A 14,308-nucleotide genomic window follows, 5' to 3' on the forward strand; every position below is an offset into this window, starting at 1 on the left:
CCCCCCTCATACTTTTTATATATATACCGAGGGGTCTATGGGGGGTTATGACTCCCCTAACCCCCCCTGCCTACGCCACTGCGATCAACGAACGACAAATATAACACGATGTTATAAGACAAATATAACTAGGTCAATGTTTCGAAAGTATAGCTCGGTCAATATTTTACAAATATAACACGATCAACACACGACAAATATAACACGATCAACACACGACAAATATAACACGATCAACGAACGACAAATATAACACGATCAACGAACGACAAATATAACACGATGTTATAAGACAAATATAACTAGGTCAATGTTTCGAAAGTATAGCTCGGTCAATATTTTACAAATATAACACGATCAACACACGACAAATATAACACGATCAACACACGACAAATATAACACGATCAACGAACGACAAATATAACACGATGTTATAAGACAAATATAACTAGGTCAATGTTTCGAAAGTATAGCTCGGTCAATATTTTACAAATATAACACGATCAACACACGACAAATATAACACGATCAACACACGACAAATATAACACGATGAACACACGACAAATATAACACGATCAACGAACGACAAATATAACACGATGTTATAAGACAAATATAACTAGGTCAATGTTTCGAAAGTATAGCTCGGTCAATATTTTACAAATATAACCTGGTTAACATACGGCACTTATAACACGGTCGAAATACAACAAATATAAAAAGCGTCAACATTCGACAAATATAAACAGGGTCAAAACACGACAAATATAACTCGGTCAACATGTCATGAATATAACCCGATACCAATACCAGTTGACAAAATCTTACGTAATTTAAAAAAAAATTCACCACAGTCTGCATTGGAGGGGGTTAATTACTTAAGGAGGGTCCCTAGAACCGTCCCATCCCACCACCCCAAACATTTTGTGTTATAGCCAGTCCAGACAGACTTTTTCTTTTCTTTGGACCCCACTTTTGTTTCCGTAGTCGTCAATACAAACTTTCATTTCTTTAGTTGTCCATAAGACTTTCATTTCTTTAGTCGTCCATAAGACTTTCATTTCTTTAGTCGTCCATAAGACTTTCATTTCTTTAGTCTCCATACGACTTTCATTTCTTTAGTCTCCATACGACTTTCATTTCTTTAGTCGTCAAAACAAACCTCCATTTATTCAGACATCAAGACAAACACTGAGTCCACTTGTACCAACTACCCTTACAGTCAGTAGCTGCTGATATAAACACCCACTCTCTAGTAGCTGCTGATATAACCACACACTCTCTAGTAGCTGCTGATATAACCACACACTCTCTAGTAGCTGTTGATATAACCACACACTCTCTAGTAGCTGCTGATATAACCACACACTCTCTAGTAGCTGCTGATATAATCACACACTCTCTAGTAGCTGTTGATAAAACCACACACTCGCTCAATCACGTCGGCTTTATTTCCGCAGCTTTGTCTTACACAGACTTAAAAAAACGAAGACAAATAAGTTGTTTTCTTGGCTTACTGAGAAAAACACATTAATATAGATTTTATACGCCATTTTTCTTACCCCATAGCCATTACTAAGCCGCACCAGCAAATTATTTTTATTAACCTTGTTGACTTAACGAAGGCCATCGGTTTCCTGCTAGAAAAATTACGTCATTCTATTCTTAACTCGAGAACGGAAATAAATTTTACTTGTCAGTTGATCACTACGTCACTTCCTTCTGAGAGTGAGTTTGTTTCATGCGCTGTCAAGTTGTTTTAAATTCTTTTCCGCTCTGAGCTATTTCATTAACCCACTTTCTCCCAGTTTAAAAAAAAAATATCAAGTCAAATCTATTCTACCAATTGAACCTACGTGGGTTGGGAAGAAGATTGTGTATGTGACTGAGTGGGTTGGTGTAGTCAAACCTCGGTCCTTGCTTCCCCGGGGGAGAGAAACGCAATTCGAAGGGGGAAAATAATGAATGATCTTAATTAAATTTTATGACGAAGTTTTATATTTTTTGACGATATTCTGCACTGTTTTGTTATGTTATTCTTTGACACTGTAGGATGCAACTGCTGGTGATGGATGAGTTATAGCGGAGGTAATCTACTGACTTTAATATGACTTACTTTAGAGTACTGACATTGGAATTGGCGAGTCATGTTGTAGCTATACCACTAACATTATTGTAATATTACTGATACGAAAACAGTGTCGTTAGAATTTGACCAGTCAAATTGGAACTATAAAGCCACCATCATAGTTCTAAAATTAGAATTTGCTAAGTCATATTGGAATTATGACATTGACCACGAGGTTCTCAAATAAAATTTTGACAAATCATTATTGGAACTTAAACACCGACACTAAAGTTCTGAAACTAGAATTTGACAACTCGTTATTTTAACTTGAACACCGACGCTAAAGTTCTGACATTGTAAAATGATCCCTTACACCGTTCAACATACCTCTCCCACCCCAGTCCCGCCATGTTAAAGCGAGTGATTAATGTTCCAAGAATAGCTCAACAATCAGACGACTCAGTTCATCGTCATTAATTTTTATTTTAAATCTAATGAAATGAAATTTTTGTTCCTTCGCATCTCCTGACTTCAAACTAAATGAAAGAAATATGCATGGCATGAGTTTTTTTTAAAAAATATCTACATTAAATCGTGACGTAAGCGTTTAACGGTTGCCCTTCGTATTTGTTTCTGACTCTCTTAATTGATCCAATATGCATCGCGAGCTTCTTAGAGAGAATCGTCATTTTGTAAATTTAGCTTTAATAAATACGTATACAATCTTTGAATAAGTATTTTGTAAATTTAGGTTTTAGTGTAAACGTGACCAATCTTTGAACAAAATTTGTGTAAACTTTGGTTTTGAGAAATTCGAATGCAATCTTCGAATCGGATTTTCTTACACTTTTAAAACTTTTTAATTAAGACATAGATCTATACAATATTTTTTCCTACATCATTTCATCATCCTTGTCAGTTGTCATCGAAATCATTTGAAATTCTGCATTAAAAGTGGGGTGGAGGGGGTCGGTAGAGAATATTATAGGTTGAAAGGAAACGTTAACTGAGGTTATTTTTATCGCCCCCCCCTCCCCCCCCATTCCAGCCACTCATCATCCTAGCCATACACATGCCATAAAACGCTCCCCTACAATGTAAGTAAACATACTTCATTTTAGAAAAGGAATAACGAATTAACAAATGTAATATTTTGCAGGGAATATCTCTTAAGCTATTTGCCAAGAGGCTATCCTCTTTATTAGCCAGAGTGAGGGGGGGGGGGTCCTTGAAGAACCGATGCTACTTAGTTTAGTGAAGTTGATGTGTTTTGATTACCTCAAGGGCTAAGCTTTTGGGTTGCCTGGCAACTAAAAGTAAACCGAGAGGATGATAATACGACCCCCCCCCCCCCAACCGGTGAGCTACTGAAGCATTATCCAACCCGTGTAAATAGCGCCGAGACTCTCCCCCGGTCTGTCTTCGCTAACAATAAAATCCTTCCCGTCACTATAGACACGTTCCGACTTACGGGAATACCCGAAAGCCGGAAATAAGAAACAGGAAATGTCTAACTTGACGTGAACTTTCACCCAGGCAACGAACGACAACCTGTTTTACTATTGTGTTGTGAGTGTGAAAAGGTTGAGTTTCCAGCAGTCAAAGGCGTGTCTTCACTGACATCAAACGACATGACCTCGATCCATCGACCTTCACCGCACCATGTGACATGACCTAAAACTAAAATGCGTGAACGTCTGTAACAAAACCATTTGCGGGCTTTTATTGGAATTTCACTGTGATGCCCCATACATATCAACTACAAAATATTAGGTAGCTTTTCCTGTGGGCTCAATACAGAATAGAATGACGATAAAGATCAAATATAAAAGAACAATAAACAATTTCACATCGATTTCTATATCAGGGGAAGAGATTTAGCAATTAGCCACTGTTTAATTGTTGTTATTTTAAAATAACTAGCTCTATAGATATAGATAATGTATCTGATTAAAAACAGGGTAGGCAGGTAAGGCAGATTTAGATGACAGAAATTTTGTTTACAGCAAAGTTCCTGCGTTGTTCATAGCAACACAACTGAGATCACGTGACGTCACTAGAGGAGTCAAGCGTGCTGTATTTTAACTAGTCCACGTTGTATTCGATTCCTTGCCATCCATGTCTGTCTGGATCGAGCATTGCAATCAATCTTTAACCCACTTCGACCGGACCGATAATTCCCCCCCCCCCCCACCCCCCCCCCCCCACACACACAAACTTAAACCCTTAAAGTGCATGTTTGATTAATATCAATTATTTACGCCTTTGTAAAAGTATAACACGTTTTTTTTTGGTATACAAAATGGACATGCAGTATTCGATACCATTTCCACTCCTACATTTTTAAATTGTAGAATCGACATTTCTATGATGCTATTTTGAGTATTATCTACCTAAATAAAAGTGGAATCGCTAGAAAAAAATCAAAATTCTATGCCCACTAGCTATTTGAACCCACGTGACCATTTTTTTTTTCTCTAAATCAACGAGGCGCTGGTCGTAAGCAGTTATTGTTCTTGATTCTCGGATCTTTAGACCACAGTACAGTTATCAGGCCAGGGAATTTATTACCTCCTATTGTTCTAAGCATCAATAGCTCAGTTTATTTTCTTCGATTTTTTCTTCGATCAGTTATCGATTTTCAAAAATAAAAATGAAGACTAAACTAATACAGAATATACAGCTTTTCGTATTAGAGTAAAATCAAGACTTATATTCCTGTACTTCCTCATGTAGAAAGAACATTTATTTTTACATTTGTCTTTCAGAGTGTCAACAAAAAAAATGGTTTATGTCAAATAATAGCTCACAGCTTACATACTAAAAAAATCACTAAGTATACAGCTTGTATATCAAGATATCACCAAACATATAGCTTACACATGGTTATTACATATTATAATAAAGTCTACCGCCCCCCCCCCCCCCCCCCCGCGAAAAATGGAATTTATATAGGAAATATATACTTTTAACAGTGTCCGTTCCCCGGAAATTTTAGTCAGCACACATACTAAGAAATCATTGAATATGCAGATTACCTACTACGATGATACCAGTAAGAAAATTGTATCCCCAATGTTCCGTTTAAAGTTAATTTAATGCTTGTCTAAATCCTCGCGAACTTTGAACTCCTCGTGAAGGAAAGAAACATAGACCATAGACATTTAACAGTGAGTTAGTGCTGATACACTTTAGGCTCTAATATTTTAAAAATCTGTTTACATTGTTTTGTTGCTTAAATAACAGGGTCAGTCGCTAAAATGGGTTTAGCAAATACCGGAAATAAAAAAAAATTAAAAGATATCTTTAGTCTCTTCCATCACAAAGATAATTGTTCCATTATTTACATGAAACACATTAAAACAGAACCATTTCTTGTCTGTATTCCACGTCCCTACAAACAAATTCCTTAAAATGTTTTCAATTGAGCAAGCAGCTAACTGCTAGTGATTGCTGGCAATAAAATCAGAGACACTAACCGTTCCATCATGGCCGGGAAGAAAAAACTTGAGGCAGGAAAAGAATCATTAGCCAGATTTTTAAAAAACTTGGGCCGAAAGAAAAAAAAAGTGTAAATGGCATACTAGGCTTAAAAACGGCTTTAAAATTGTCAGTAACTTTTGTTTTCATGATAAAGCTAAAAGCAAATTAGAATTGCAAGATGTGTAGATAAGTAGTGTTATTTTGTTTCCTTAAAAGACTAGTATTTGTAGAATCACACTTTGATCAGACACTTAGGCTGGTCAAAATGCCAAACAACACAAAGTTATCTTTGGTCTATAAATATAAATATAAATATAAATATAAATATATATATATATATATATATATATATATATATATATATATATATATATATATATATATATATATATATATATATATATATTTGTAAATAAAAGATATACATATAAATAGATATTTATTATAGGTTTTGGTGTTGTATGCCATTTCATGTCCTTGTTATTATACTGTAAAACCATTACTTTGTAAATTAAACTTCAGTATTTCAGACTTTTGGCAATAGAGATCGATATTTTAAAATATTATTTTCCTAAAAGAAGTAACACCGACGCACGTTGTCCACTCTCTATTTTGGTTAAAAATCGATTTTTCTGTATGAAAGATACTAACAATGATTCGGCTAATTTTTATAGAAGTAACATAAGAAGTTAAAAAGTTTGACCAAAAAATTAGAGATTATTTTTTTAAAAATTGTGACGTCATGAGCGACTGGTTGAACCAGGCAGCTGGCCACGGTGACTTAGTGTTCCGATGTTTATGCCAGAGTTGTTTTTTGTTAGTTCCTGACACGTGCAGTAGCATGCACTCACGTACAGAAGCATGCACTCACGTGCAGAAGCATGCACTCACGGGCAGAATAGGCGGATTGATGGACGAGGTCTGGTATTGTAGTATATCGTGTGAAGCTGAGGTCAGGTAAGTGACTGGTCAGATACATGACTGGGGAAGCTGAGGTCAGATACATGACTGGGGAAATTGAGGTCAGATAAGTGACTGGGGAAATTGAGGTCAGATAAGTGACTGGGGAAGTTGAGGTCAGATACATGACTAGGGAAGTTGAGGTCAGATACATGACTGGGGAAGTTGAGGTCAGATACATGACTGGGGAAGTTGAGGTCAGATACATGACTACGGAAGTTGAGGTCAGATACATGACTGGGGAAGTTAAGGTCAGATACATGACTGGGGAAATTGAGGTCAGATACATGACTGGGGAAATTGAGGTCAGATAAGTGACTGGGGAAGTTGAGGTCAGATACATGACTACGGAAGTTGAGGTCAGATACATGACTGGGGTAGTTGAGGTCAGATACATGACTGGGGAAGTTGAGGTCAGATTCATGACTGGGGAAGTTGAGGTCAGATACATGACTAGGGAAGTTGAGGTCAGATACATGACTGGGGAAGTTGAGGTCAGATAAGTGACTGGGGAAGTTGAGGTCAGATACATGACTAGGGAAGTTGAGGTCAGATAAGTGACTGGGGAAGTTGAGGTCAGATACATGACTGGGGAAGTTGAGGTCAGATACATGACTGGGGAAGTTGAGGTCAGATACATGACTGGGGAAGTTGAGGTCAGATAAGTGACTAGGGAAGTTGAGGTCAGATAAGTGACTGGTCAGATACATGACTAGGGAAGTTGAGGTCAGATACATGACTGGGGAAGTTGAGGTCAGATACATGACTAGGGAAGTTGAGGTCAGATACATGACTGGGGAAGTTGAGGTCAGATACATGACTGGGAAAGATGAGGTCAGATACATGAGTTTATCTCAAGAAGAGAAAGGATATAATTAACAAAAATTAACCATCATCTCTCCTAATTGTGTGTAAAGATATCGGGTAAGTTTACTTTAAACACTACCTAATTTTATATATTGTTTGCTTAAAAATCATACTTACCATAGGACCAAAAATCTTAACATGGATAAATAGACTTGATACGACTACACTAAAATTTAGTGAATAATGTACTCACTCTAACGTAGGGCCTGTGGCGCAACGGATAACGCGTCTGACTACGGATCAGAAGATTCCAGGTTCGAATCCTGGCAGGCTCGTGAACTTTTTTTTTGCTCTTCGTTTTTTCTTACGTACCATACAATTTTAATTCGTTACAATTTCTGCTCTGGTCTCAAAGAAACATTGACTTTTTAAACCTACTGTAAGTCTTGTTAAGTTAAATACAGAAAAAACGGGACATTATTGCAAGATTAGCATTTAGTAAGTTCCTCATTGTTAAAAGTGTTATCCCCAAATTGGCCGCCCAACATTTCATATGGTAAATCTTCACTGCAGCTGTCTACTATTGATCGCACACCAATTGTGAATGTGGTCCATCGCCATCAACCAACTACTTTTACTGTCTAGCCGACGAGGCAATAATGTATTATTTAATAATTCCAAAATTTATTTTCTATGGATCAAGAAAATAATTTCTTTTACTTTATGCTTTAATTTTTTAAAATTAGAAACCATCAACATAATCATTTTTTAACGCCTAAAACTCTAAAAGTAATTTGATCGTTTTGTGTTTTATGCGCTTGTGTTTATGGCCAATTAAACTTGTAGAGTGTCTACTGTTATTAACATTTTCTAATGGTACTCATCAAACTTCCCTTTTATTACTGAAGTGGCTGAACACGTTATAGGTTATTGCCTCACGTAGATGTTCGTTTTCATTTCTTTGATCTTGTCTTTAGTCTTCAGCCATTGGAGGCTCTTGATGATCTGGTTAAGTCAAGGTTAACCAAAGCTTTCCAGATGGTCCCTAGTTACGTGTTTCATTAGGAAGTGGGGCCTCAGACATATAAACTTTATAAGTGGTTAAAGTGGTGTACTTTATGTAAACATTTGCCTTGAACAGTGGCGTAGGCAGGGGGGGGGGGGATTAGGGGGGGTGGTCATAACCCCCCCCCCCCATAGACCCCCTCGGTATATATATATAAAAGTATGAGGGGGGTGCAAATCGAAATTTTTAGGGGGGGGGGGGGGTGCAAATCGAAAGTTTGTCCCCGGGTAAAAATTGGAACCCCCCCCCCCCCCCCCCTTGAGACGATCCTGGCTACGCCACTGGCCTTGAACACCAGTCCGTCAGACTAATCTATTGATCATTTGCTACATAGTTACACCTCCCCCTTTTTCTTTTAGAATCTAGTGATCTTTAAATTAATTTTTAATAACCAGTTAAATATCCAACTAAACCGATAACGGTGTAACCTAGCGTTATGTTAGGTAATTTATTTTGTCTAGAAAGCTTGAAAAAAAAATGCTGCTTTAAAAAGAGTCAAAAGAGAATAGTAAGATTTGACCACAAACCCACAGACGTATCTGGAAGATGTGGCACTTGTGAGAGATTAAAATGTTACAGGTCTACTCAATGAGGGAAAGCTGAATACTGGCCTTTTTCATCCAGCACAAAAGTTGGTTCACAAAAAAGCATCCATCACCTGTTCTGTACATGAACGTGGTGGGGGCGTACTACTATCTGTGTGTTGGCGCGTGCGTGTGTGTGTGTGCGTGTAGCGGCATGTCTATGTGAGCTGGTATATGTGTGTGTGTATGTATGTGTGTAGCGGCATGTCTATGTGAGCTTGTGTGTGTATGTGTGTGTATGTGTGTAGCGGCATGTCTATGTGAGCTGGTGTGTGTGTGTGTATGTGTGTAGCGGCTTGTCTATGTGAGCTGGTGTGTGTGTGTGTGTATGTGTGTATCGGCATGTCTATGTGAGCTGCTGGTGTGTGTATGTGTGTAGCGGCATGTCTATGTGAGCTGGTGTGTGTGTGTGTATGTGTGTATCGGCATGTCTATGTGAGCTGCTGGTGTGTGTATGTGTGTAGCGGCATGTCTATGTGAGCTTGTGTGTGTGTGTGTGTATGTGTGTAGCAGCATGTCTATGTGAGCTGGTATGTGTGCGCGCGTGTGTGTGTGTGTGTGTGCTGTGGCCGAAACTTACCTGGCAGAGATTGGGTCGAGGAATTGTGAAAACCGTTGGTGAGTCGTGGGCCTGCTCACGGCTAACTACCACCAGGCGCCTTGGGGGGAAAAAAGTCACGTGATTAAACGTGTTCCTTACCACTTTGTCAATTTAAAACAAAAAATTAAGGATGAAGACGTAGGAAGATCGCAGCTTTTGTACATCTTTAAACAGGTGATCAATGTTTTAAAAAAATATATTTATAAACAATTTCCATTGAGGATAGAGAAAATTATCTATTCATTTGAAAATTTGCCAAGACCACACAATTCAGAATGTATAAAGTTTATCATTAAGGATTTATCAAGAAAAGAAAGGATCTAATAAACAAAAATTAACCATCGTCTCTCAGAATTTTGTGTAAAGATATCAGGTAAGTTTACTTTAAACACTTCCTACCTTTATATATCGCTTGCTTAAAAATCATTCTTACCATAGGACCAAAAATCTTAACATGGATAAAAAGACTTGATACGACTACACTAAAATCTAGTAAATAATGTATGCGAACTATCGTAGGGCCTGTGGCGCAACGGATAACGCGTCTGACTACGGATCAGAAGATTCCAGGTTCGAATCCTGGCAGGCTCGTGATTTGTTTTTCCTCTTCATTTTTTCTTACTTACCATAAAATTTTAATTCGTTACAATTTCTGCTCTGGTCTCAAAGAAACAATGAGCAGTTTGAAAATTATTATGTTTTGAATTAATTACTTATATCAGCATCATTATGCTGATAAAGTATCTCTATTCGTTTACTAGTAGTATAACAATGTATAATAAGTCTGCATATATAAGGAGACAGTGAGTAAAAAAATGGCCTACACATATACATTCCCAGCAAGGAATTTATTTCTTTTATTCGACATACGTGTATAGTGGTGAGTAAGCGTGGGTGATTAGGCCTGGATTGGAATGGTCAAGTGGCTCAGGAATGGAGGGAGTGGATAGGGGGCGGGAGGGGGAGTGGGGGAACCCGACATATCTGACTTAAATTTTCATGGCTGATTTAAGTCATCTCAGCTCGAGAGCGGATCGATTTACATATCACAGCACACAAACAATAAAAACAAAACAGCTAAATTGCAAGTAAAATGTTTAATTTGACATAAGATATTTTAAATACTTTTAATGAAGTTATACTATACTTATAACTATACCAATGAAATAGGATATTCTGTTTATAGATATTATAGTATCAGGTTATGAGTATTACTTTTTATTAATAAAAGTATAATAGCTTCAAAAAGACAAGAATCTTAGCAAGCGACTCTTGATGTATTTCAGTTTATAGCATGATCTCTCGCAAAACCATTCGATTAGGCGTTATCGTCATTTAGAGTATGTTTGATTTACCAAAGCAATAGGCTTGAAAAGTTGGTTCCAAACGGTTCCAAATGGGTGTTGCCAGAAAGCCATATTTTTCAACCAAAACTGAATAACTTAACAAATTTTGTGGAGTAAGTACAAAATTACTTCCAGTTTCATAAAGGCTAGAAAAATTCAAACAAATAATTACTCACAATATAACACTAATTTAGCTAGCACTTTTATTGTTTAATTTTAATTATTAGAATCAGGGTGTTAGGTTGTTGGGGGATGTTATATTTAATACAAAGAAACTATTAGGCTATAGGCCTACCACATTGACCGCTATTGTGTATTTTATCATGGGAAACAATTGTTATGACATTGTTTTATTTTCCCTGACCACTCCGGTTGAGTTCAAGAAGGGGTTGAGGGCGGTTTTCACAAATATCTGAATTGATAAAGTAATTCTAAAATTATTTTAATGGTTTATAATCAAAACAAAAATATGAAAATGAGTGTAATGGATGGTTGCCAAACGGCTTGAATTTTTAAAAAATTAACTATGTTACCGCTTGCCATATTTTTAGAAAGAATTTAAAACTAAATATACATTGACTTTTCAAGCATACAGTAGGTCTAGTTATGTTAAATGCAGAAAAACAGCGAACGGGACATTACTGCAAGATTAGCATTTAGTAAGTTCCTCACTGTTAACAGTGTTGTCCCCAAATTGGCCGCCCCACATGTCATGTGGTCAATCTTTACTGCAGCTGTCTACTACTAATTGATCGTACATCAATTGTGAATGTGTTCCATCGCCATCAACCAATAACTTTTACTGTCTAGCCGACGATGCAATCATGTACTGCAGTGACGTGATTGCTTACTCCATTATTTCTTACTACTTTTTGTGACGTGCCTTCATTAGATATTACTTTGGTCTGCGATAACGTTTATCTACAAAATCTTTGTTAATTTTTTTACAGCATTTTCCTCTTGCAAATTGTTATTAGCTTAAGTCACAAGCTAGCGAAATCTTTTCAAAATATTAACATTGTTATAATATGATTCACTACTCTAGAAGCATGAGCGAGTAAACTGTATATTCAGGGCCTGTGGCGCAACGGATAACGCGTCTGACTACGGATCAGAAGATTCCAGGTTCGAATCCTGGCAGGCTCGTCAATTTTTTTTCTCAGAATCGAAAACCTGAACACATTTTTTGTTGAGTAATTTTTCTTATCTCCATCCTTGTTTAAGTGGTATAGCATCACTATTGGTTGAGCCCCAATATTCCCATAAACTCTCTGTCTTACCTAACATATGATATTACTATTAACGCATATTTGTTTGAAAGGGGAAAACCATCTTGGCCTAAATATTACTATACCCTGTACATCCCAGGGCTAGTAGGTTACAGTGTGGACACAAGGACCGCTTCTCTCTTTAGCTCGATACACTTGTAGGTAGGTGATTGATGACGGAACAATTCCACCAGTATTGATTTCACCATCAGCGCATATCGATAGATCAGAACCCGAAGTTGAGGGGTTGCAGGTGATATGTACCAGGTGCACTTTACTGCGTGTGTTGTATGTGTATGTGTTGTGTGTGTGTTGTATGTATGCTGTGTGTACTGTATGTTTACTGTATACATAGTAATAGGGAGGGTGTGGGTGTTAGACGTGCTTCAGGAAGCGGTGGTGGGGGTGGGGGGTGGGTGTGGGGGGGGGGTAAGGCAGGGGTGAAGGGGGAAATGACCCCTCTACCCAGAGAGATGCCAGAAAGAAACTCTGTAGTCGATAGACGCTACGCTTTCCATGAGATAGACGCTACGCTTTCCATGATATCGCTGTTAACAAGCGATCATTGTAAACAAAGAACAACAAAAAAACTATCCCATTGAGGGTTATAGTATAGAAGACTACGCCAAAGTTCTTAACGTATAATAAATAAACTATGTCTAAAAATATGCCACTGTCCAATTATAAAAAAAAAAAATAATTGTTAAAAACCAGAACTGAATAAACAAATTTTATTTTATTTTTTCAACAAATGTTATTTTAATTTTTTCCAAAAATGCAATCAGGAATTTTGAGCGTATTCGACCCCAGTCAATAACACAGGGCCTGTGGCGCAACGGATAACGCGTCTGACTACGGATCAGAAGATTCCAGGTTCGAATCCTGGCAGGCTCGGTATCTTTTTATTTTTTTATGTACTTTAAAGCTTTAATTCTTTACAATTTCCGCTCTGGTTTTAAAGAAACAAAGAGCACTTTGATCTTATCATTTATTTAATTAATTACTTAATTCAGCATCCAAATTATCTCTATTTGTTTACTCGTAGTATATCAATAAATAATACGTGCATACATAATAAGACATAAAAAAATTGGCTTAAGTATATGTGGGGGATCATGTTATTAAGCAGGGCCTGTGGCGCAACTGATAACGCGTCTGACTACGGATCAGAAGATTCCAGGTTCGAATTCTGGCAGGCTCGAATTTTTTTTTCTTCATAATGTTTTACGGTGTGAATCAATATTAAAGTTTAAAAACAAGTAGCAATAAGTTTATTTTTTCCACGCTTTTCATTCTTGAATCGACACCATGATGACTTTAAAAAATGTGCCTTACATCAAACGACTTAATTTTGCCCGTAATCCTTGATAAAAAAAATCCCTTAATTTGTTTTTGCTTTCCACCCACTCACCTGATAGATCGAATGAATGCCACTACCAAATCATCTTCCTTTTGTTATTGATTATAGTCATCTTTAAATTAATTTTTAATTTTTAGTGACCCCATTTATTAACATTGAAGATGATAAATTATTGCGTTGTCATCCAGAGGCGTAGCTAGGGGAGGGCGGGGAGGGCGGCCGCCCCGGGCGCCGACCCCAGGGGGGCGCCAAAGGGGTAGAAAAAAAATGAAAAGCTCATTTTAAGTTGCAGTTTTGAATTATAAACAGTCAAAGTAAAGAAATTTAACGGCTGGGAGCCTTTGCATACTGATTTAACTGTTTTCTACCTTGATTGTGTAACTGTAAAACGTATATCTTTAAGAAACAGTGACCGGAAAAACCGCTTTCCAGCTTTCCTAGATGGGGAGGGGGGGGGGGGGGTGGGGCGCTTTTTCGAAGACTAAAATCGGAGAAATTCACAACGGATTAAGGAATAAATAACCGATATCACTCAGAAAAGAAACCCTTTGAACTAAAGCGTATTTTACGATTGTGTAACATAAAAAAAGAGTTAGTGACGTTTAAAATCCGCTATGTACTGGATAGGTTGCTAGATAACTCTTTTAACACTTAGTAAAGAAATCAATTGTATTAACACTTAATGTACGATTTCACTACCCAGTTTTGCTAAGTAATAACGCGACTAATTCTTTGTACGATTCTTACGATTCTCTCAAC

The 14,308-nt window shown here is 37.2% G+C and overlaps 2 protein-coding genes and 5 non-coding genes across 7 annotated transcripts in view; 6 read left to right on the forward strand and 1 right to left on the reverse strand.

Annotated features, from left to right (window-relative positions):
• Positions 1 to 6,510: 6,510 nt before the first annotated feature.
• On the reverse strand, positions 6,511 to 7,362 carry LOC131951286 (uncharacterized). Its single transcript, XM_059313643.1, has one exon. It carries the CDS (start codon positions 7,360 to 7,362, stop codon positions 6,511 to 6,513), a length of 852 nt encoding a protein of 283 aa, XP_059169626.1.
• Positions 7,363 to 7,586: 224 nt separating this feature from the next.
• On the forward strand, positions 7,587 to 7,659 carry Trnar-acg (transfer RNA arginine (anticodon ACG)). Its single transcript has one exon. It is a non-coding gene; the product is annotated as a tRNA-Arg (tRNA).
• Positions 7,660 to 9,772: 2,113 nt separating this feature from the next.
• LOC131951287 (protein-glutamine gamma-glutamyltransferase 4) overlaps positions 9,773 to 14,308 on the forward strand; it is a 49,030-nt gene continuing 44,494 nt past the window's right edge. The window contains exon 1 of the mRNA XM_059313645.1: positions 9,773 to 9,948. The gene's annotated coding sequence lies outside the window, so the exon portion shown is untranslated. The remainder of the gene's footprint in view (positions 9,949 to 14,308) is intronic.
• Positions 10,094 to 10,166, forward strand: Trnar-acg (transfer RNA arginine (anticodon ACG)). The gene has a single exon. It is a non-coding gene; the product is annotated as a tRNA-Arg (tRNA).
• On the forward strand, positions 11,995 to 12,067 carry Trnar-acg (transfer RNA arginine (anticodon ACG)). Its single transcript has one exon. It is a non-coding gene; the product is annotated as a tRNA-Arg (tRNA).
• Trnar-acg (transfer RNA arginine (anticodon ACG)) lies at positions 13,011 to 13,083 on the forward strand. Its single transcript has one exon. It is a non-coding gene; the product is annotated as a tRNA-Arg (tRNA).
• Positions 13,318 to 13,390, forward strand: Trnar-acg (transfer RNA arginine (anticodon ACG)). The gene has a single exon. It is a non-coding gene; the product is annotated as a tRNA-Arg (tRNA).

The sequence above is a fragment of the Physella acuta genome, unplaced genomic scaffold (assembly GCF_028476545.2).
Source record: "Physella acuta isolate Inbredline_101_S28 unplaced genomic scaffold, ASM2847654v3 ptg000806l, whole genome shotgun sequence".
Taxonomy (NCBI): domain Eukaryota; kingdom Metazoa; phylum Mollusca; class Gastropoda; family Physidae; genus Physella; species Physella acuta.